The 24,051-nt window shown below is 42.0% G+C and overlaps 1 protein-coding gene across 1 annotated transcript; it reads left to right on the top strand.

The window, feature by feature from the left end:
• The first annotated feature begins 124 nt into the window (after positions 1 to 124).
• On the top strand, positions 125 to 7,605 carry atg101 (autophagy related 101). The gene is made up of 2 exons (XM_048540285.2): positions 125 to 622; positions 3,667 to 7,605. The coding sequence occupies exons 1-2, from the start codon at positions 371 to 373 to the stop codon at positions 4,069 to 4,071; spliced, it is 657 nt and encodes a 218-aa protein (XP_048396242.1). The 5' UTR covers positions 125 to 370; the 3' UTR covers positions 4,072 to 7,605.
• The last annotated feature ends 16,446 nt before the right edge of the window (positions 7,606 to 24,051 follow it).

Here is a 24,051-nt window from a genome sequence, read left to right as displayed (position 1 = left end):
ATGCAGGGTTACAATAGCGTCGAGTGAGACTTTCATTTGGGGACACCGGGCCGGACGGGCCGGACGGCCCTCCTTCTACGCTGGCCGCGGTGCTGTGTAGAATCGCAGAAGCAGTTCGTTTCGTGGGGCGTGTATTGTCCCAGGCAGGATGCTGTAGTCAGTGCGCCTCCCTCTCTTTCCCCTCCCCCTCCAGAGCGGATGATGTCATCCGATGGAATGTTTACATTGTAGCAGAAACTGACGGCGTTCCATTTCCATTGTTGAATGGTTACATTCTTTCCCCGGGGTTCCATCAGTCTTCGATCCTCACCCGAAGGATACACACGGGGTCACGCACACACACACAGAGCGGCTTATCCTGCGGGCCACCATGAACTGCAGGTCGCAGATCCTGGAGCTCACCGTGGAAGCCAGACAGATCGAGGAGACCGTTCTGGCCGTGCTCCACACCGTGCTGCTGCACAGGAGCTCGGGCAAGTTCCACTACAAGAAGGAGGGCACCTACTCCATCGGCACGGTGGGCACCGAAGACGTGGACTGCGATTTCGTCGACTGCACCTACGTGCGGGTCTCGTCCGACGAGCTGGATCGCACGCTGCGTCGATCAGTAGGCGAGTTTAAGGTGAGTTCGCTCGTTAGATCTCATCTGTTTTGTTGTTTTTTCCCCAAAAAGGGACGCCAGTTCCTAGCTCGGATTCCTCATGGATCGGGTCGGTTGATTTCGTTTTAGGTTCAAATTCAAGTGCTTCCATTGTCTGCATTCTTTTCATAACGATTTACGGAGTGTCCGGGCCTGCAGTTGGAGTTTCAGCCTCGCCTCCGTCGCTGGCCCTCTTCAGTCGGGAGTAACAAACTGATCCGGCCTCCCTTCATAACCCCATGTCTTGATCCCAAAATCTAGACTGAAACTTCAGTGTACTGTTCTACAAGGTGCCTCCGGTCCCTTTAAACCGAGTCCTTCTTACCTGCACTGTGAGATAGTCTCGATGGATCCCCATAAGGCACAATTTCAAAACACAGCAATTCTGTCCGGTTTAAAAGTTTGATTTGACTTATCGTCACGTGTATCTAACTACAGTGAAAAGTTTTGTGAACAGGTCCAGGCAGATCAAAGCAAATAAGGACATACGAATCACAGGGTGCTTGTTCAGGGCTAGGCATATAAAGTCACGCCAGCATGGGGAGTACTCAAAGCAAGATCAACATTACTTGAAGACAGATATGTTCATTCATCAGTCTAATAACAGCAGGGAAGAAGCAGTTCTTGAATCCGTTGGTGTGTGTGTGTGTGTTCAAGTTTCTGTATCTTCTGCCTGATGTAAGAGGTTGGACGAGAGTATTCAATACAGCAGTGAAGTGATATTGCAATCCAGGGTGATGCCCCAAAAGCTGACTTAAAACCGAGTGAACTGTTGCTGGATTTGTGAGATCGGCCTAGGAAGTGTCACTTCAACTTGTTCAGGCTCATACTAATCACCCGCGCCATAATGGAAAGTCTTGAGAGGGGATAGGAGGCTGAGGTGAGGTATCTGAAAATTTTGTGTGAGGATTGATTGGCCAGAAGGTTGGTGGGTGAGAGATTGGCGTGAGATGCATTGAGCAGTGTGAGAAGTTGGAGATGTTGTTTCAGAGTAGGTAGATGTAGGTTTAGGGGTGTGAGATCATTTGATTTCTTTTACATTGCTTATAGGCTCTCGGCCCAGAATCTTATTCCACTCCTTTCCGGGGCACTCCTACAGCCCATCCCCACCTCCGTTCCCATTCCTGGAAACTCAGCCCAGCTCCAACACCAATGCCTCCAAGATATTTCCACCACCCTCTCACTATCTGCACATCCTGCTGTTCATTTTTCTGTCATTTAAATGCCAGCAACACTGAGTGTGCCTCCCCCTTAAGAGGTTCACCCTGCCTTTCAAATGATCCATGAAATCTATGTCCAATTGAAATGGTAGTTGCGGTCTCAGTTTAACACCTCACCCGAAAGACAAGTCCTCTGACAGTGCAGCACTGACTCAGTACTGGAGTGTCCATAAGATATAAAAACAGTAGTAGGCTATTCAGCTCATTGAATCTGCTCTGCCATTCATTGAGGTCATGGCTGATTTCTGCATGAAGGCCCTGCTTTCTCAACCTCACCCTTTACTGGAGGCATGAAGACCCTCAGGGTAAACTCACCCCTGGTAATCTCTCTCTCTGTCACATGAGAGTTGAACCTTATGTCCTCTGGGACTATGGCAATTTTACTTTTACTCTATTCTGGATAATGATACATACTCATGGAGCATTGCCATTATCAAGTGACATGAGTGCTAGGAGATGACTGTGACTGCTGCAGAATTACTTGCCCTTATCTCAATTTCCTCCTATCCCTCAAGAGATACATCTTTTCTCTATGAGCACAAGTAAGCTAATTAGCTATTAGTCTGTTTCCAGCATTCACTTAGAATATAATTCAGATCCATAGACCTGCATTTTCTCCATGTTCCTTAAATGACTGAAATGTATCTCTCTGTAGCTGTTTGACGAAAATATTTCAGAAATCACACAACCATTTGTGTGAAAAATTGGTTACTAATTCGAATGGTTTATCTGAAACTTTAATATTAGTCTCCTTGTTTGGGACTTGCTTCTAGAAAAGAAATTTTTCTATATCTATCTTCTCAACTCATTTTATCATTTTAAAGACCTCAATCCCAAACCTTCAAAATTCAAAGATGTGAAAACAAAAGGCTTATGAGGAGAGATTGAGTCGACTGAGACTATGCTGATTGGAATTTAGAAGAACAAGGGCAGATTTTATAGAGGCATTTAAAATTATGAAGGGAATAGATAAAATAAAAGCAGGGAGATTGTTTCCACAGGTGGGCAAAATGAGAACGAGGGGTCATAGCCTCCAAATAAGGAGGAGCAGATATAGGACTGAGTTGTGGATGATCTTTTTCACCCAAAGGGTTGCAAATCTATGGAATTCCTAGTGAAGCAGTTGAGGCTACCTCATTGAATGTTTTTAAGGCAAAGATAGGTAGGTTTTTGAACAGTAAAGGAATTAAGGGTTATAGTGAGCAGGCGGCTAAGTGGAGCTGAGTCCATGAAAAAATCAGCCATGATCTTATTGAATCTTGGAGCAGGCTCGACAGGCCAGATGGCCCTCACCTGCTCCTGTTTCTTATGTTCTTGTATAAAGCTCTTCTCAAAATTTAACTTGTTAAACTCTGGAATTCCTATCAATTTAAGCTGCATTCAGTTCCCTTCATGAGCTGGATAATTTCCCCAAGGTTTGGTATTCAAAACTTAAATGAGGACATCCTCCTGGCAGCTCAGATTAAAAAGACAATTAAAAACACATCAGGAATTGAGAAGAAAAAACCTGAAGCTTATCGTGTAAGTGCACAGAATGCTGACGCTTTAGCTGGATGTTTGATCACTGGCTCTCATCCCACTTACTAAGAGTACATGGCCAAAATGTGTTCCAAATACTGGATGAGATCTAAACATGATAAAATTCCAACCTGGGATCTGTGGTCTACAAGGGTCTGATTCCACATGAACTTAATTTCAGGAATTGTGCAGTCAGACTCCAAGGTAGCAATTATATTTGGTTGATATTGTGGTGCAATGGATCTCACCCCTCACCTGTCTCATGCCATTTTTCTCCTCTAACGATAGGATGCCCTTCGTAATTCTGGAAGTGATGGGAGTGGTCAAATCTCCCTAGAGTTCTACCAGAAGAAGAAATCACGCTGGCCATTCTCAGATGAATGCATTCCATGGGAGGTGTGGGCATTCAAACTCAATGTGGTAAACCTGGCCAATGAGCAAGAGAGGCAGATCTGCCGTGAGAAGGTGGGCGAAAAACTGGGCGAGAAGATAATCAATATCATTGAGGTCATGAACCGACACGAGTACTTGCCCAAAATGCCTACGCAGTCAGAGGTGGACAATGTTTTTGACACAAGCCTGAGGGATGTGCAGCCGTACCTGTACAAAATAAGCTACCAGATCACTGATTCTCTTGGGACATCCGTTAGCACTACAATGAGGAGATTGATCAAAGACACACTGGCTTTATAATCAGTCCAAAAAACTATCAAGGAAGCAGCTGACACTCATGCATTCTTGACTCCTTTCCCCTGAGCTTTCCATTCTGCTGCTTTTACTTTTATCTGTTTAGCTAGTATTGGGAAGTCAATCTGTTTTGAAATATCACTGGATTCTATGCATGATTTCTTATGAAACTTCATACAGTCATGCTTAGCACCTAGGAGATTTTTCCAAGCTTACATATATTTATTTTGTTGAAATCGTCAGGAAAAGTTGTACATTACTGGAAATGGCTCCAAAAAGGAGTAGTATTATTAGGACAGCTAAGTTTGAGGAATCTACTCAAACTCTTGGTAAATCAAATAACCGAAATTGCCTCCACCACTGGAAACATCTTGTTTTTTTTGAGGACAACAGGCAAGGATGTGGTGGGACTTGCAAATAATTCTCTTCAGAATGGAACAGCCAAACTAAACACACATTGCCTTGGCTCCCACTTAGCGGACTGCCACTGAGAGGTAACTGATGACTGCTGTCACCATGAACTGTACCCCAGGATGTCCTATTTAATACATTCAGTTGAAAGCATACAGTGGAGGAAAAGGGGGTTGAGTTAAAAAGATGGATGTGAAAATGTTTGAAACGTTAGTGGAGGCAGCATTTTGGAATTAATTTTGGGGGCCTTGTTTTAATTTTTGTAAGGCATAATTCTCTGTAATAAAACTGAATAAACTAAAAATCTTTTTAGTAACTTTATGACACTTGCTGGTTCTGGGTAGCTCACCTGTTTGACACATTTGGAGGACCTCTTTGACCTTTTTTTTCTGCAAAGCACCAACAACTTGGACCTAGATAATCCTATAAAGGAGAGTGGAAAAATAAGTGGTGGGAAAAATTCCAAAGCACAGAACATAATGACTGGAAACCATGCCATTGTTGGTGGAATTAGTTTCATCAGGATTATCACAAACTATCCAAGTGATTCTTAGGAAATTTTTGTACATAATTTCTAGTGTTAATTTCAATTCAGTTTCTTTATATTGTTAATAAGTTAGTCAAAACGTGTTTGCTTTCAAAAATCAGTTGAAACAAACTTGTTTTTGAACATTTTCCCCATTTGCAACAAGAGATGAGAAAGATCTTTGTATCCCCAATGGCTGAGGGCACAACATGATGTGCATTGGAACTTCTTTGTTTCTGGTTTTTGATTAGCAGATGCCCGACATACATTAAAAATCCATTATTAGGCTTAAGAATCTCCAAACTAAACTATAGGAAAAGTTACAAACACAGAAGACAGCACATCCTCTTCATAATAGCTCAAGCACAGGGTGACATTATATAAAGCTCAATGTGTTGGAGAATGCAAAATATATTGCAAGAACTTAAGCAGTTAAAACCATCAGGACCCCCACTGTGGAATCATTAGTAAGCTTCCTGGTTCTTGTCAAGAAAGGACCACTGTACTTAGCTGGAGTTGTGGGCAATTCTGACCAGGGTTGCTCATCCCTAATTGCCTCTCTGGGCCATTGCTGGGGCAGTTAAGAGTTAACTACCATGTGGGTCCAGAATCATACACAGACTTAGCAAGCATAGCAGCAGATTGCTTTCTCTAAAGGACATTAGTGAACCAAATGGGTTTTTAATGGCAGTTGATGATAATTTCATGGTTTGTCACCATCACTGAGATTAGCCTTTAATTCATTCTTTGTTAATTAACTGAATTTGAATTTACCAGTTGCCATGGTGGGGTTTAAACCCATGTCCCCAGAACATTTGTCTGGGGTCTGGGATTACCAGGTCACTGACAATATCAGTATGCCATCTTCTCCTATTATGTAAGAAGTCTGGCAGATCCAATTTATGTCAATCCCACCAAACCTGCTTTCAACGTTTTTTTGAGGGAAGGCTATCCTAGAGCACTGTGAGTCTATTTGGCTTAGAATCTTCTATGATTCTATAATGCTATGTGTGGAAGCAGGTCATTTGGCATCTTTGTTTTAAATCTTCTACCCTTATCCAGTGGGTCCACAACAACATACAGAAGAGCATCCCATCCAGACCCACACCCCTAAGCTATCCCTGTTACCCTGCATTTCCCATGGCCAACCCACCTAGCCTGCACATCCCTGCATGTTATGGACAATTTCCCATGGCCAATCCATCTAACCTGCACATCTTTGGACTGTGGGAGCACCCGGAGGAAACCCATGCAGACACAGGGAGAATGTGCAAATTGCACACAGATTGTCCCCTGAGGATGGAATCAAAGCTGGGCCCTAGCTCTGAGTTAGAACTGCAAACCACTGAACCACCATGCCACTCATAAAGTGTGTAGACACGAGGCTTTATTCTGAAGTATCATTGGCAAGCACATCATCTTAAAACCACCTTGACCGCAAAAACACCCCACCAGAACTAAAATGATGGTCACTAAGAATGTAAGAACTAGGAGCAGGAGTCGGCAATTCAGACCCTTGAGCCTGCTCCACCATTCGATACAATCATGGTTGATCTTATCTCGGCCACAACTTCATTTTCCTGCCGACTCTCCATTAACCTTCAACCTGTTACTGGTTAAAAATATGTCTATCTTCTCAAATTTACTCAGCATTCACAACACTGGTAGTGAATTTCACAGGTTCACAACCCTTTGAGAGAATTAACTTCTCTGCATCTTTGTTTTAAATCTTCTACCCTTATCTGTTCACTGCTATCCCTTATCCATTAGTTCATCATTGGGCAGTAGGCGAGCATGGGTGACCATGATAACAGGACAAGTCACCAAATTCGCTCCACTAAAGGCAGTACAAATCCATGCAATGGTCAAATTTGATTTTGTCTTAGTCGGGAGATTATTAGCTAGTTTCAGCTGAGGTGTACGGAAGTGTCTTCACTTGGTCTCAGAGACCATTGGCAATGGAGGGAGCAAAGGAAAATATAGTGCCAGGCTTCCTACCTTTGGGCACTATCTAGTGACTTGCTGAAAATGCAGGCTTTTGTACAAGAGCTGACTAAGCTCTGATGGTTTTTGCATCTAACTAGCCACAAAAAGTCATTGAGTTAAAGCATAAAAATTAATATTTAGGGGATGAAATGGAACACTGTTCTCGTGCACTATTCCACAGCCACTAATCAGGGCCGTCTGAATGGGAACAAAGGGAAAAAGCAGGTGAGTGTGAGGGGAGGGTTGTGGGGAGGAATGATGCCTGAATTGCAATGCTCAATTATATTCTTCATGCTGAAGCTAGTAGCCTGACAAGTGTAGATATGCATATGAGAAAAATATTAGTTATATGATTTTGAATATGTTGTATATATTTTAAATTAGAATGCCCAATATTGTGCAATACAATGGATTCTCTCTCAGCACAATTGTTGTCTAATATTGTCTTTAATGTGCCATGTAGCAAAGCAAAATAAATTGTATATAATAAGCTAGAAAATTGTTAATGCACTGATACAAGTCTCTCAAATTTGACCATGAAAGAGATTTATAGGAATTTAAGCAAGTGTAAATGTTCTTCTGAGAAAAAAATAAAGTTATGTTTTTATACAAGGAAATTTAGGATTAAATTTATTTCTATGGTCCTGTGATGGCATTGATGCTATTAATCTTAATTCAGTAACCAAATTAATAATTGGTGTCAGGCTTTGAGATGCATTCACAACGATTCAGCTGGTATTTCAGTTACAACATTCCCAACAACAGAAACATTGACTGGGATTCTCAGACCAACAGGGTTCTCACACACTGGCCAGAGAATGAGCAGGAAGTTCATGTCAATCCACTTGCCTCAAACGTTTGAGTGACCAATGGCAAGCCTTCCTGTGACTGAGTTCTACAGTGTCAAAAGCTGCTGTCCAGTCAGCAACTGGCAGTTCCTCGTAGTGCTAAGACCAACATGAGCAAAGTTGGTGGTAATGCATTTGCTGAAGGCCCAGGGTCATCATTGGAAGCCCAGGTCGAGTGTGAGTGAACATGGGATGGGGGAGAGGAATTTGGTTAATACAAGATAACAAAGTGCGAAGCTGGATGAACACAGCAGGCCAAGCAGCATCTCAGGAGCACAAAAGCTGACGTTTCGGGCCTAGACCCTTCATCAGAGAGCCCACTCTGATGAAGGGTCTAGGCCTGAAACGTCAGCTTTTGTGCTCCTGAGATGCTGCTTGGCCTGCTGTGTTCATCCAGCTTCACACTTTGTTATCTCGGATTCTCCAGCATCTGCAGTTCCCATTATCACTTGGTTAATACAAGTGTACGTATTCAAAAATGGAAAAAAATGAGGCATAATTTTTAAATAATTTAATCAAAAGTTAGATTCCGATATACGGAGAATGGTAAGAAATGTTAGCTGTGTTAAAACCCTAGGTCAGAAAGTATTCGGATTGTTAGTCAATAGACAATAGGTGCTGGAGTAGGCCATTCGGCCCTTCGAGCCAGCACCACCATTTATTATGATCATGGCTGATCATCCACAATCAGTATCCTGTTCCTGCCTTATCCTCATAACCCTTGATTCCACTATCTTTAAGAGCTCCATCCATCTCTTTCTTGGAAGTGTCCAGAGAGTTGGCCTCCACTGCCTTCTGGGGCAGAGCATTCCATATATCCAATCTCTGGGTGAAAAAGCTTTTCCTCAACTCTGTTCTAAATGGCCTACTCCTTATTTTTAAACTGTGTCCTCTGGTTCTGGACTCACCCTTCAACGGAAACATGCTTCCTGCCTCCAGAGTGTCCAATCCCTTAATAATCTTATACGTCTCCATCAGATCCCCTCTCATCCTTCTAAACTCAAGTGTATACAAGCCCAGTCGCTCCAATCTTTCAACATATGCTAGTCCCGCCATTCCGGGAATTGACTTTGTGAATCTACGCTGCACTCCCTCAATAGCAAGAATGCCCTTCCTCAAATTTGGAGACCAAAGCTGCACACAATACTCCAGGTGCAGTCTCACCAGGGCCCTGTACACCTGCAGAAGGACCTCTTTGCTCCTATACTCAATTCCTCTTGTTATGAAGGCCAGCATGCCATTAGCCTTCTTCACTGCAGCACGGTGGCTCAGTAGTTCACACTGCAGCCTCACAGCGCCAGGGACCCGGGTTCAATTCCAGTCTCTAGTAACTGTCTGGAGTTTGCACATTCTCCTCGTGTCTGCGTGGGTTTCCTCCGGGTGCTCCAGTTTCCTCCCACAGTCCACAGATGTGCAGGGTGGGTGGATCGGCCATGCTAAATTGCCCATAGTGTTCAGGGGTGTGCAGGTTATAGGGGGATGGGTCTGGGTGGGATGCTTCAAGGGGTGGTGTGGACTTGTTGGGCTGAAGGGCCTGTTTCCATACTGTAGGGAATCTAATCTAATCACTGCCTGCTGTACCTGCATGCTTGCTTTCATTGACTGATGTACAAGAACACCCAGATCTCACTGTACTTGCCCTTTACCTAACTTGACTCCATTGAGATAGTAATCTGCCTTCCTGTTATTGCCACCAAAGTGGATAACCACACATTTATCCACATTAAACTGCATCTGCCATGCATCCGTCCACTCACCTAGCCTGTCCAAGTCACCCTGTATTCTCATAAAATCCTCCTCACGTTTCACACTGCCACCCAACTTTGTGTCATCAGCAAATTTGCTAATATTACTTTTAATGCCTTCATCTATATCATTAATGTATATTGTAAACAGCTGTGGTCCCAGCACCGAACCTTGTGGTACCCCACGGGTCACCGCCTGCCATTCCGAAAGGGACCCATTTATCACTACTCTTTGCTTCATGTCAGCCAGCCAATTTTCAATCCAAGTTGGCTGATTAGAAGCTTGGACAAGCAATTTTGTCTGCTGAACTCTGTAATACAACAAGAGCAAAGATAGATATCAATCCCATGTTAACTATGTTAGTTAGCTCAAGGGTCTTCTACTTGATAAACAAGAACACCATTTACTGTATTGAGCAGTCATGAAATAATGGCTAACCAGGTCAACAATGAAACGTTCATAAACATTTAGGTTAGTTAAGATGCGGTTTCACCCAACTGCAGGATAAACTAGTCATTCAGCTAGTATAGCATAAAGCTGAACTCAGAGGCCATGAGAAAATGGTGACCTTCAACACTCAACCAAGAGAAAAGAAGGTGACTATGATCAACAGGAATGAATAGCAACAAGAGCAGACCAGGAGACAACAGGTCAATTGATCAGTGTTCATAACAACAGAGTGTTGTCTTGCTAAGCACCATTTTGTTATACTAGAGCTTGAGGGAGGCAATGGCGTGGTCGTATTATTGCTGGACTGTTAATGCAGAGATGCAAGTAACATTCTGGAGTTCTGGGGTCCTGGGTTCAAATCCTGCCATGGCAAATGGTGGAATTAAGAGTCTAATGATGACCATGAATCCATTACCAATTGTTGGAAAAACCCAGCTGGTTCACTGATGTCCTACACGGAAGGAAACTGCCATCCTTACCTGGCCGACATGTGACTCCACACCCATAGCGGTTGACTCATAACTGCCCTCTGGGCAATTACAGATGGGCAATAAATGCTAGTTGAGCCAGCATCGCCCTAATCCCGTGAATGAATTAAAAAAAAGCTCCCCACTGCTTCTCCCAAATGCTTTGTACCTGGTATACTGTAAACTAAAGGTCATGAGTGTTTAGGAAGCCCCTCTTCTGTGTGATGCCAGTCTGTGTCTGATCACAAGAAAAACCACACCACACCGCCCATTCCAATATGTTCCCCATTCCAGGAGGCTGTTCGGGAAGCACAGGAAACTTTATAGCTCCCATTTAATCCTTGAGCTACCACTAAATTGCAGCAGCCTTGGAGACAAAGGAGCATTGGTCTTAGAAGCAAAAGTAGGCCATTTGGCCTTTTGAGCCTGACCTATCATTTAGTAAGATCATGGACTATCTGGTTGTTGTCTCAACCCGATCTCCTCTTTCCTGTCTGTCCCCATAATATGACTTCACTGTCTGTGAACAATCCGTCAAACTCAGCCTCGAATAAATTCGCTGATTCATTGGAGGAAACATCCTCAGGGTAAACGTTATCCCGTCCACACAAGATGTTACACATTTTAGGAAAACCTGCTTTTCCTTCTTCTAAACTCTAGTAGATATATGCCAAGCCTTTTCAACCTTTCTTTATAAGATAATCCTAAAGTTAAGATGGAGTGTGATGATTGAACTTCCTCTGAACTGCTTCTAATGCAATTGAATTTTTTTTCCCATGTAAAGAGACCAAAACTGTACACAAAACTCCAGATGTGGTCTCACCAACATCCGGTACAGCTGCAGTAAATCGTCTCTGATATTATATTCCATTCTTGTTGGAATATACTACAACATTCCATTTGCCTTCCTCAGCATTTCTTGTGCTTGCATGCTATCTTTATGTAATTCAAGTATGAAGACATACACATGCTCGGTACCATCAAATTCTGACAGCTTTTCCACTTACACAGTATACTGGTTTTTAATTCTTCTTGCAAAAATGGACATGTTTTATTTTCCCCAGATACCACTATTTGATTATTATAGTCAAGATAGTGAAAAGTATTGTTGTGTGTGTTAATGTGACAAATCATATCTTACACAAGTACATAAGGCGAACAGAACAAAATTCAGAATACAGTGAAAGATCAACTTTAATATATGAGAGGTCAGTTCATTTGTGTGATAACAACGGGTAAGAAGCTGTTCTAGAATCTGTTGGTACATGTTTTCAAACTTTTGTATCTTCTACCCGATTGAAGAAGGTGGAAGAGAGTATATCTGGGGTGAAAGGGGTCTTTGATTATGTTGATAACAAAGTGTGGAGCTGGATGAACACAGCAGGCCAAGCAGCATCTCAGGAGCACAAAAGCTGACGTTTCGGGCCTAGACCCTTCATCAGAGAGTGATTATGTTGGCTGCTTTTCTGACACAGCAGGAAGTGTAGACAAAATCAATGGAAGGAAGGCTGGTTTTCGTAATGGACGTTTGCCCATGTTATATTCCATCTACCAAATTAGCAACCATATATTCAGTTTCCTTGTCCAAATCTTTGATACAGCTTTTAATACTTGAGGACCCATCATTATTCCATGTGGCAATCCAACAGTTAAAGCTTTCCAGCCTGAAAAATATCAATTTATCCCCACTTTCTACTTCCTGTTCGGTAACTAATCTTTTACACTTGCTGATATGTTACCCCATTTGGCAAAATTAATGACTCTTTACCTAAATATGTCTAGTATTCAGAACAAAAAAAATAGAAATTATTGGTATGATTTTCTGGCCATATAAAGACATAGTTACAAGGAGATCAAAGCTGGAAACTAGTAAGAAATGATCTCTGATTGGAAAGTGTCAAATCCACGTGGATAGCAGTAGAAATAACAGGGGACAGAAGATCACTGTGGCAGTAGTTTATAGAGTATTGGCAAAGATCTGTAGCTGAGGTTGTGGGTGATGTTGTTGACTTGTTCACCGAGCTGACTTGTTCTTGTTCAGACGTTTCATCACCATGCTAGGTGACATCATCAATGGACCCTCCACTGAAGTGATGTTATTCTACTCCACTTGGAATTTATACTGTACTATCTATCGGACAGACCGGAAAGAAACTAGCCATCAGAATACAAGAACATCAGCTAGCAGCAAAATGGCATGATGAACTCTCCTTAATATCTGTACATTCAGACAATGAAGGCCGTCAGGTTAACTGTAACCATTGTATCCCAAGCCAAAGATACACAAGCACTGGAATTCCTAGAAGAATGGTTCTCCACCCATACTTCAATCAACGAACACATAGTCTGGGACCCCGTACAGATCAAACCCAGAAATGACATTACTCACCATAATGGACTGGACAGTATAAATTCCAAGCGGAGTAGAATAACATCGCTTCATTGGAGACTCCACTGATGATGTTACCTAGCATGGTGATGAAACATCTGAATGAGAACAAGTCAGCTCAGTGAGCAAGGCAACAACCTCAGTAGTTTATAGACTCCCTAACAGTGGCTATTCTGCCAGACAAAGAATAAATCAGGAGATAATGATAGAAAGTAAGAATAAAGGCACTACATAATCATTTATGACTTTATTCTTCATGTAGATTAGAAAAACCAAATTGGCAGAGGTGGCCACAAGCAAGAATTTGGGGTGGTTTCCTAAAACAATGAGCAGTAGATTCAACCAGACAAGAGGCTATTTTAGATACGGTAATCTGAAACAAGTTTTAATAAATGACCTCAGATAAAATATTCCCAAGGAAAGAGAGTGACCATTTCTTGGTAGAATACAGCATTCATTTCGAGAATATAAAACTTGGGTTGGATGCAACTGTGCAAAACTTAAAGAAGGGTAAATACAAAGGAACAGGGGCAGAGTAGGCTGGAATGGACTGGGAAAGGAGTTTAACAGAAAATAAATGATTGGTGAGAAAAGGCAAACAATTAAGAAAAGCGTTCAGGGCTCTCAAGAAATATATATCCTAGTGAGAAAGAGGCATTCTAGGAAGGGAATAAACCAATCATGGTTCACCGGTAATTTACAGGCAGTATCAAATTGAAAGGAAAAAAACATACAATGTGACAATGATTAGTGGTGAGCCAGAGGATTTGAAAGATTTTAAAACCAGCAATGGATGACCAAAAGTAATGAAGAGGGAGAAAATAAATATTGAAGGTAAACTGGCAAATAAATTAGAAATGAACAGTAAGAGCTCTTTATATGAGAAGGAGGAGAAAGGCCACAGTGCATATAGGTTTCTTAGCGAATGAGGCTGGCAAAACAGCGGGGAACCAGGAAATGGCAGATGAGTTGAAAACACTACATTGCAACAGGCTTCACATTAATAGTATTCCAGAAATACTAAATAATCAGGAGCTAAATGCGTGGAATAAATATGTAGATGATTATCACTAGAAAAATACAATGAGGAAAATCAATGGGTTTCAAGGCCAGTAAATGCCCTGGACCTGATGGGTTGCTTCCTATGATATTGAAGGAAATAGTGGATATACTGGTAGTCCTGTTCCAAAAATCCTTAGATTCAGGAGAAGTCCCAAGAGGTTGGAAAACTGACAAGCTAAGACATTCATTCAATAAAGGATGGAGGCCTAGGCCGTCATAGGCCAGTTAGCTTGACAGATGTCATTGGGAGAACGTTAGAGTATATTACGAATGATTTAATATCTGGGCATTTAACAAGACAGAATATTATTAAGCCGAGTCAACATGGCTTCACAAAGGGGAAATCATTCCTGTCAAATTTATTAGAATTCATTGAAGAGTTAACAATCAGGGTAGTTAAAGGGGAAGCAGTAGATGTAATGTATTTAGTTTCCAAAAGGCATTTGCATACAAGGCAGCTTAATAGATAAGAGACTATGGTGTTGGTGTAGTATATTAGCATGGATGGGAGATTGGCTAACTAAGAGAAAAAAAAGTTAGGTTAAGGGAGACATTTTTAGGATGGTGACCTGTGACCAGGGGAGTGCCACGGATCAATGCTGGGGCCAAAACTATTTCTAATCTGCATGAATGGCTTGAATGATGGAAGTGAACATGCCATTGTTAAGCTTAGGTGACACAAATATAGGTGGGAAGGCAAATGGTTAGGATGACACATGTAGAGGGATGTAGATAGGTTAGGTGAGTGGGCAAAAACTTAGCAGAAGGAATATAATGTGGGAAAATGTGAGATTATGCACTTTGGCAGGAAGAATAGAGGAGCTGAACATTGTTTATGTGGAGATAGGCTGTACAAAGCTGCAATATAGAGGGAATTGCAGGGAGAGTGTTGGCTCATGCATGAATCAACATGCATGCCTCACAAATGAGTCAAGCAACAGCCTGTCATACTCAAAAAAAATTGTACTTTACAATATCACAGATATCACCATCACCATCCCTGAATTTGTCCTTTTACATTAGCAGGTCGGACCCAGTAGAGGTGGAGGAAGATGTTGACCTGGGAACCTCAAACGAGTCCTCAAAATTGACTCTGGAAACTGTGAAGTCTCATGGCACCAGATCAAACATTGAAAAAGAAATGCCCTTTAGATTACTACATCCAGCCCTCCTTTAGCTGATGATTCTGTCCATGTTGAGCAATACTTGGATGAAAGACCGAGGGTGGTAAGGGCACAGAATGTACTGTGCGTGGGGGGATTTCAAAGTACACCATTAAGAATGGCTGGCAGCAGTGGTACTGACTATGCTGGTCAAATCCTGATGGACAATACTGCTAGACTCGATTTGAGATAGGTAGTGACGGAACCAATGAGAGGGAAAATCATATTTAACTTCATCCATACCAGTCTGCTGGTGCAGATGCATTTGTTTACGACAGTATTGATAAGAATGACCTCTGCATAACCCTTGTGAGACAGTGTCCCGCCTTCATATCGAAAATAACTTTCATTATTTTGTGTGGCACTATTACTATGCTAAATGGTTCATAGTTTGAACAGATTTAGCAGCTGAAGATATAGCATGAATGAGGCACTGTGGACCATCAGCAGCAGCATCAAAAACATACTCCAACCAAATCTGCAAACTCATGGCTGGAGCTCTTTTCCTGGAGAGTCGGAGGCTGAGGGTGACCTTATAGTGGTTTAAAAAAATCATGAGGGGCACGGATAAGGCGAATTGCCAAAGTCTTCTTCCCAGGATCAGGGAGTCCAAAACTAGAGGGCATTGGCTTAAGAGGGGAAAGATTTAAAAGGGACCTGAGGGGCAATTTTTTTCCACACAGAGGGTGGTGCGTGTTTGGAATGAGCTGCCAAAGGAGGTGGTGGAGATGGTTAACATTTCAAAATGTAAAAGGCATCTGGATGCATACATGAATAGGAAAGATTTAACGGGATGTGGTCCAAATGTTGGCAAATGGGACTGACCGGTTTAAGATATCTGGTCAGCATGGACAAGTTAGACCGAGTGTCCATTTCTGTGCTGTATAACTCTGGCTCTATATACCCCACTCGACTACTTCTGTCAATTCAGGGATCAACCTTGGTTCAATGCAGAGTGCAGGAGGGTATGCCATGAGCTGCACCAGGCATGCCACAAGATGAAGTGTCAACCTGGTGAAATTATCAAACAGGACTACCTGAGTGCCAAAAAGCATCAATAACAAGTGGTAGACACAGCTAAGCATCCCACAACCAACAGATCAGATCTAAGCTCTGCAGTGTTGCCACGTCTAGTCATAAATGGTAGTGAGTACTTAAACAACTCACTGGAGAAGTGGGGGGGGGAGCTCCACACATATCCACATTCTCAGTTCATCAGAAAGATAAGGCTGAAAGCATTTGCAACACTATTAGCCAGGTGTGCTCTGATCAATCTCAACCTTCTCCAGTGATCCCCAGCATCGCAGATGCCATTCTGCAGCCAATTTGATTCAGGAGTGTGCTGGAATACTCCCCATTTACCTGGATGGGTGCAACCATAACAACAAATATCCATTGCCTTCACCACTAATACTCAGTAGCATCAACATGTCCCATCTATAAAATGCACTGTAAGAAAAACACCAAGGTTTCTTGGACACCACTGACCAAAACTCTCAACACAAGGTCAAGGGCAATGACCAAATGATATGGTCATGAATCTCTCATAAAACCCTCATTCAGCCATGTATATATTTGAAGATGGTGAATTCATAGCGATACTCAAGTGATACATTAAATGGAATACAAAGACAGGGAGAATTTAAAACTAGTATGCAATACAATGCAACACAGGAACAGGTCCTGAGGCCCAACACAGCTGCACCAATTCTTAATCCTTATTAGTACCAACTATTTATTGCCCATGTGCAGTTCCTAACCTGCTGTTGGCCTCCTGTTCATTTGTCAAGTGAAATGTGCCTTGAACATTGCTAAAATGCCTGCTTCCACCACCTCTACTGGCAGTGCTTTCCAGGCACCCATCACCTTCTTGTGCGAAAACTTTTCCCTGCACTTCTCCCCGAGACTTTTCCCCTCTCACCTTGAATCTGTACTCTCTTGTAGTTGATCTTTTCACCATGGGAAAAGGAACTTCGGACTATCCACTCTACCTATGCCTCTCATAATTTTGCAGACTTCTGTTACATTTTCCTTAGCCTCTGTCTTTCCAGTGAATACAGTCTGAGTTTATCCAAACTCTCCTCATGAGTAAAACTCTCCAGAACAGGCAATACTCTAGTAAACCTTCTCTATACCTTCTCCGAAGCATTCACATCCTTCTGGTTTTGAGGCTGTATTTTGAAACTGGTAAAATCTACATTTAGGCTGTAGGGTCCCAAGGTGGAATATGAGGTGCTGCTCATATGCCCGAACTGAAATGTTAGCTATCCTGCTCCTCTGATGCAGCCTGGCCTGCTGTGTTCTTCCAGCTCCACACTGTGTTACCACATACTTCTCGTACTGCGGTGAACAGAACCACATGCAATATTCCAAATGTGGCCTAACTAAAGTTTTGTACAACTGTAACATAACTTGCCAACTTTTATATTCAAAGCCTTGGCCAATGAAGGCAAGTGTGCTGTATGCCTTCTTGACTACCTTATCCACTTGTGTTGACCTGTTTGCCCAGATCCCTGTGCATGCCAATGCTCCTAAGGATTATACAATTTATTGTATAATTCACACCTGAATATGATCTTCCAAAATGCATCAGCTTGTATTTGTCTGGAAAAACTCCATCTGCCATTTCTTTGCCCAAATCTGCAATCTATCTATATCCTTTGACAATCCTCCTTACTATCTGCAACTCTGACAATTTTGGTGTCATCTACAAACTTATTAATTAAACTACCTATATTTCCTCCAGATCATTTATATATTATAAATAACAAAGGTCCCAGCAATGATTCCTGCAGAACACCATTAGTTATTTATCTCCAATCTGAAAAGTACCCATTTACCACTACTCTATCTTCTTTGACTAAGCCAGTTTTGTATCCATCTGGCCAGTTCACCCCAGATCCCATGAGACTGTGCCTTCTATACCAGCCTGCCATGAGGTACCTTATCAAATGCCTCACTAAAGTCCACGTAGACAACATCCACTGCTCTTCTCTCATAAATCATTCTCATCCTCAAAAAGCTCAAATCAAGTTTGAGGAATGACCCTTCCCACACAAACTCATGGTAACTGTCACGAACAAATCCATTTGCTTCCAAATGTGAATAAATCCTTTCTCTCAGTATCTTTTCCAAGAGCTTCCACCACTGACTTCAGGCTCACTGGCCTATAGTTATCTGGATTATCTCAGTTTCCCTTCTTAAACAAATAAACAACATTGACCATTCTCCAAACCTCTGGAAACTTAACTGAGGCCAAAGAGGATTCAAAGTTATCTGTTAAGGCTCAATTTGCCTCCCACAGTAACCTGGGATAGATCCCATCTGGATCTATCTTTATACTCTTCAAGATTTTGTCTGTTTTTAGTTGCCTAGACCTTAGGTATGCTACCTGGGTAGTTATTTACTTTAATGTATTTCAAGACATCCAACACTTCCACCTTCATTACGTTGACCTGACCAAGAGTATTCACACACAGTTCCTAACCTCAACATCTCTCATGTCCCTCTCTTCGGTGAACACTAATGCAAAGTGCTCATTAAGGAGCTCACCCATTTCCTCTAGTTCCCTCCTTTGTCCTTGAGTGGGCCTACTCTTCCCTTAATTACCCTCAGACTTCTAACATATGTACAAAATGCTTTGGATTTCTCCTTAACCCTGTTACCAAGGACATTTCATGGCACCTTTTACCCTCTGAACTCCCTGTTTGAGCTCCTTCCTACTTTCTTTATACTCTTCAAGATTTTGTATGTTTTTAGTTGCCTAGACCTTAGGTATGCTACCTTTTTTTGACTAAGCTTATATTTTCCCATTATCCAAGGTTCCCGAACCCTACCATTCCTGTCCTTTATTTTCACAGGAACATGCCTATTCTGCACTCTGATCAACTGGTCCTTAAAAGGTTCCAACATGTCAGATTTACTGTCAGTCACTCTGAATCCACTTTCTTCAATTGTTGCCTAACTCAATTATTGTTGGCTTTTCTCCAATTTAATACCTTCATCCAAAGTCAACGCTTGTCCCTTCCCATAAGTATCTGAAAGCTTTGGGAATTATGGTCACTCTTCCCAAAGTGCTCCCCCACTGAAACTTTGATCACCTGGCCACAGTCATTTCCCAATATCAGGCCCAGTATGGTCCCCTCCCCCATTGGGCTCTCCACATGCTGTTTTTTTAAAAAAAATGTCCCTCCTGGATGTACGTAACAAATTTTTCCCCATCCAGCACCAAGGGAGTCCCAGTCAATTTGGAGCAAGTTAAAATCACCCACCACAACAATCCTGTTATTTTCACATCTTTTCAGCTGGCAGCTGGGAGGTCTGTAGCAAAATCCCAACATTTTGATTGCACTTTTCCTGAGCATTATCCATAATGCCTTGCTGCAAGATCCCTCCAGGATGTCCTTCCGCAACATAGCTGTGATATGCTTCCTAACCAGTAATGCAACTCCCCCACCTCTCTTGCTTCCTCCCCTGCCTTGTCTAAAACATCATTACCACAGAATGTTAATCTCCCAATCCCGTCCCTCTTTCAACCATATCACTGTGATAGCAACAGCATCATAACTGTATGCATTGATCCAGGCTCTAAGTTCATCTGTCTTATCTATTATGCTTCTTGCATTGAAGCAAATACAGTCCAAGCCTCCAGTTCTGCTCAGCTCCCTGCCTGTTCTTTCTCTTAGCTATATTTGCATTAGCCTCAAGATCATCCCAGTCTCTATACTTATTGACCTGCCATTCTGGTTTCCATACTCTGCCACATTAGTTTAAACCCTCCCAAGTGGCTCAACTAGATTTGTACTTTGTTCAAGGCTGTCAATGTTTATGAGAAAATTATCTAAAACCTAAACTTGTACACTTAAGATAGAAAAAGTGTTCAGAAAGGTAATGAATTCTAATTCTTCACTGTGTGTTCTTCCTAATCTATGATCTCTTGTGGATTCCCTGAAGGAACAGAGGATTTGGGGCTCTGAAACTACCAACGTGACTTTAGCTGATGACTAAGAGGTGCAATCACCTGTTCTGGTTAATTTTCTGCGTTTTTTTTGAGGAAGAAGTGCCCCACTTTTTGCTTGATTGGGAAATCTTGTGCAAAATGTCTTAACCTCCTGCCCTACTAATGTTCCCTTTGTAATCATGTGATTTTGTACATGTATGTTTCACAATGTGAATGTAATTTTTAAGATATTCTTTAACCAGTCATACAGCACAGAATCAGACCCTTCAGTCCAACTTGTCCATGCCAACCAGGTTTCCCACACTAAACTAGCCTAATTTGCCCACAATAACACAATGTGAGGCCGGATGAACACAGCAGGCCAAGCAGCATCTCAGGAGCATTGGCCTCACATTTTGTTATCTTGGACTCCTGAGATGCTGCTTGGCCTGCTGTGTTCATCCGGCCTCACATTTTGTTATCTTGGAGCTTTTGTGCTCCTGAGATGCTGCTTGGCCTGCTGTGTTCATCCGGCCTCACATTTTGTTATCTTGGATTCTCCAGCATCTGCAGTTCCCATTATCTCTAATTTGCCCACATTTGGCCCATATCCCTTCTAAACCTTTCCATTCACGTATCTGTCCAAATGTCTTTCAAATGTTGTAATTGTACCCATCTCTACTACTTCTCCTGGCAGTTCACTCCATATACACACCACCCATGTGTGAAAAAGTTGCCCCTCAGGTCCCTTTTAAATATTTCCACTCTTAACTTAAACCTGTGCCCTCTGGTTTTGGACTCCCCTGCCATAGGGAAGAGACCTTGACTATTCACTTTATAAAATCATGAGGGGCATAGATAAACCTCTGAGGTCACCACTCAACCTCCAATGCTCCAGGAAAAAAGAACTCCAGCCTATCCTTATATGTCAATTACTCCAGTTCCAGTAACATCTTTGTAAATCTTTTCCACACCCTTTCCAATTTAACACCATCCTTCCCATAACAAGGGGACCAGAACTGTTTGCAGTACTCGAAAAGTAGCCTTATCAATGTCTTGTACAATCGCAACATATGACATCCCACCTACTGTACTGTATACTCTGACCAATAAAAGCAGGCATGCCAAATGCCTTATTCACCACCTTGTCTATCAGTGATGCCACCATCAAGGAACTCTGTACCCAAACTCCTAGGTCTTGCTGTTCGACAACACTTCCCAGACCCTACCATCAACTGTGTCAGTTCTGCCCTGTTTTGTGTTATGAAAATGCAACATCAAGCATTTATCTAGTATCAAAATCCATCTGCCATTCCTCGGCCTATTAGCCCAGCTGATCAAGATGTCGTTGTACGCTTGTATAACCTTCTTCACTGTCCATTATACCTCCAATTTCCCATGCACAAAAATATGCTGACTATCCTTAATGAGTCTCCAAACGCATAAAAATCCTGTCTCTCAGAATTCCCTCAAACAACTTACCCACCACTGATGTAAGAATCATCTGTCTGTAGCTCCCTGGCTTTTCCTTGCGGCCTCTCTTAAATAAAAGTACTACATTAGCCATTCTCCAGTCTTCCAGCACTCATTCGCCCATGGCTGCTGATGATACAAATATCTCTGCCGGAGGCCCTGCAATTTTAATCCTTGTTTCCCACAACATCCTGGGATACACTTAATCAGGTCCTTGGGATTTATCTGCCTTTATGCATTTTAAAAACCTCTAGCACTTCCTCTTCTGTAATGAGGACTCTTTTCAAGACATCACTATCTATGTCCCCAGATTCCCTAGCTTGTGTCTTTCCCCACAGTAGATATAGACATGAAATATTTGGTTAGGATCTCACCTGTGTCCTCAATAAGTTCAGACATATTGTGACACATATCTGGGGCAAAAGGAATAGTAGGTCTTGTGCAGCAGTGACTGTATTTAATGTAATCTGGAATTGGCTCACTGAAGAGAGTATCTCTGTTCCACACTTTTGTCTTATATTGGAATACATTCATACTTCAATTGGACTTCAGTTATTCCCATAACGTGTGTATTGATTTGCTCTTGTTCATATTACCACAGCACATTGATTTTGATGCACCCCTTTTATCCCCCAGTTTGGAAGCTTGCTACAATAGTTAATCCTGGTGTCAACCGCCTCATCTCAAAAGCAATTGTGAGCTTAGTTTACCAGGTTGTCAGTTCTAAGTTGATTTGCTGTCTGCTGTTTAAAATCTCTCCTACCTTGTTTATCTTTCTCTTCACCACTCAGCAGATAACCCAACCTCAACACTCAGCAGGTAACTAAAACAAATTGCTGGAAAAACTCAGCAGGTGTGGCAGTATTTGCAGTAAGAAATCACTTATCATTTCAGGTCCAGTGGCCACCCTTTCAGAACTGATGGTAGCTGGGAAACAATTAGTTTTTATGCAGTAGAGTCAGGGAGAAAGTGGGTAAAGAATAAGCGATAGGTGGAAGTAGAGCCCAAAAACAAAACGAAGATAGAGTTGCCACTCTTCAGGCACTGTGCTGCTGGGTCTGGTACAAGTGGTGGGGAGGTGGCAGAGGAGTGGCAGCACAGGTGTCAGTGATCCAGCTCAGTGCTCATGGCTATGGTAACAGTTGAAGCTTTTCACTGCATTATTCACTGTGAAATACAAAAGGACAATAATCCATCCTTCCTTCATTAAATGCAGTTCCACACGAAATCCCGCATAGCAGTGTCCTATCCTCAGCGGCATGGTTTAAGCTACATTTTCTAATGATAACCACCTGTATTTACATTGTGCAATTAACACAAGAACAAACTTGGTAGGCTCCTGATGAGAAAAATAAGTATTTTGTAGTGTATTTAACATTGGAACATGTTCCAAGGCTCTTAACATGAATACCAATCAAAAAGCAAATATCAGTGACAGATGATTAAACATAGATTTGAAGAAGTATCATAAATTCCAGAACCTTGTGTCAAGGAAAGTGATGGCATGCCTGCAGCTAAAATCAGTTGTGCAGCAAGTCTGAATTGGAAATGAGTAGAGGTTATGAAAAGGATTAGGATTTTTTTTAAAAAAAAGGAAGCATCATCAAACTGAACTAGTGCAGATAACCAAATGCCGGGGTTAGAGCTTACAGGTATTGGGAGCAGATTTTTCGGTGGCCACAGGTTTTATGTAAGATGGAAAGTTGACTAACAAGAGCATTTGAATTATCAAATCTAAAAAGTTAAAGGCAAGGATGAAGGTTTCAATAGCTGAAGCAAGAGTCACGTGATGTTATGATGGTGGAAGTAGGCAGAATTGGTCAAAATGTGGATGTGCAGTTAAAAAACTCAAAGTGGAGTCAAACATAACACCGAGCTTGCAAATGGTTTTACTTAGTAGAGGGTAGTTGCTAGGATTAGAAACAGTGGTTATGGAGTGAATTTTGTGGTGGGGACTATCCTGATTTAGAATGATGCTGCCATTCCATCACTCGGTTGCTTTGTCAAAATCCTGAGCGCCCTAACAGCATTGAGTATAGCTCCACCATATGCACTGCAGTTGTTCAAGGTGGCTCATCTGCACACTCTCAAGGGGTGATAAATGATTAGCAACACAACTTGCTAAATGTTTGATTCTGTGGGAGAAAATGAACAATGTTCTATCCCTCTGTGATAATTTTTTTTCTTTTAAAAATAAATACTTGTCTTTAAATAATGGAAAGATTACATTGGACATTCACTACTAAAATCTGTCCATGATGATTTGACATTTTGACCAGGGTTATTCACTAGCAGCAGTCTCCAGTGGGATGGCAAAACAACTGTAGACTTCATTGGCTGTAGTACATCATCAATTGATTGATTACCTACTGTAGTCATGCCCAACATTGAACAGAATTGTGGAAGGGGAAGGGCCATGGATAACTTAGTGAGATAAAATGATTAGAATCATTCAGCACATGAATATTGTGACAGGGAAGTCCATGCAGTGGATGCAAAATGAAAGAAAAATGACATCAAAATCTG

Source organism: Stegostoma tigrinum, chromosome 12 (genome assembly GCF_030684315.1).
Source record: "Stegostoma tigrinum isolate sSteTig4 chromosome 12, sSteTig4.hap1, whole genome shotgun sequence".
In the NCBI taxonomy this organism is placed as follows: Eukaryota; Metazoa; Chordata; class Chondrichthyes; order Orectolobiformes; family Stegostomatidae; genus Stegostoma; species Stegostoma tigrinum.
Note: the sequence above shows the minus strand (reverse complement) of the source record. Positions and strands in the feature narration are given on the sequence as shown.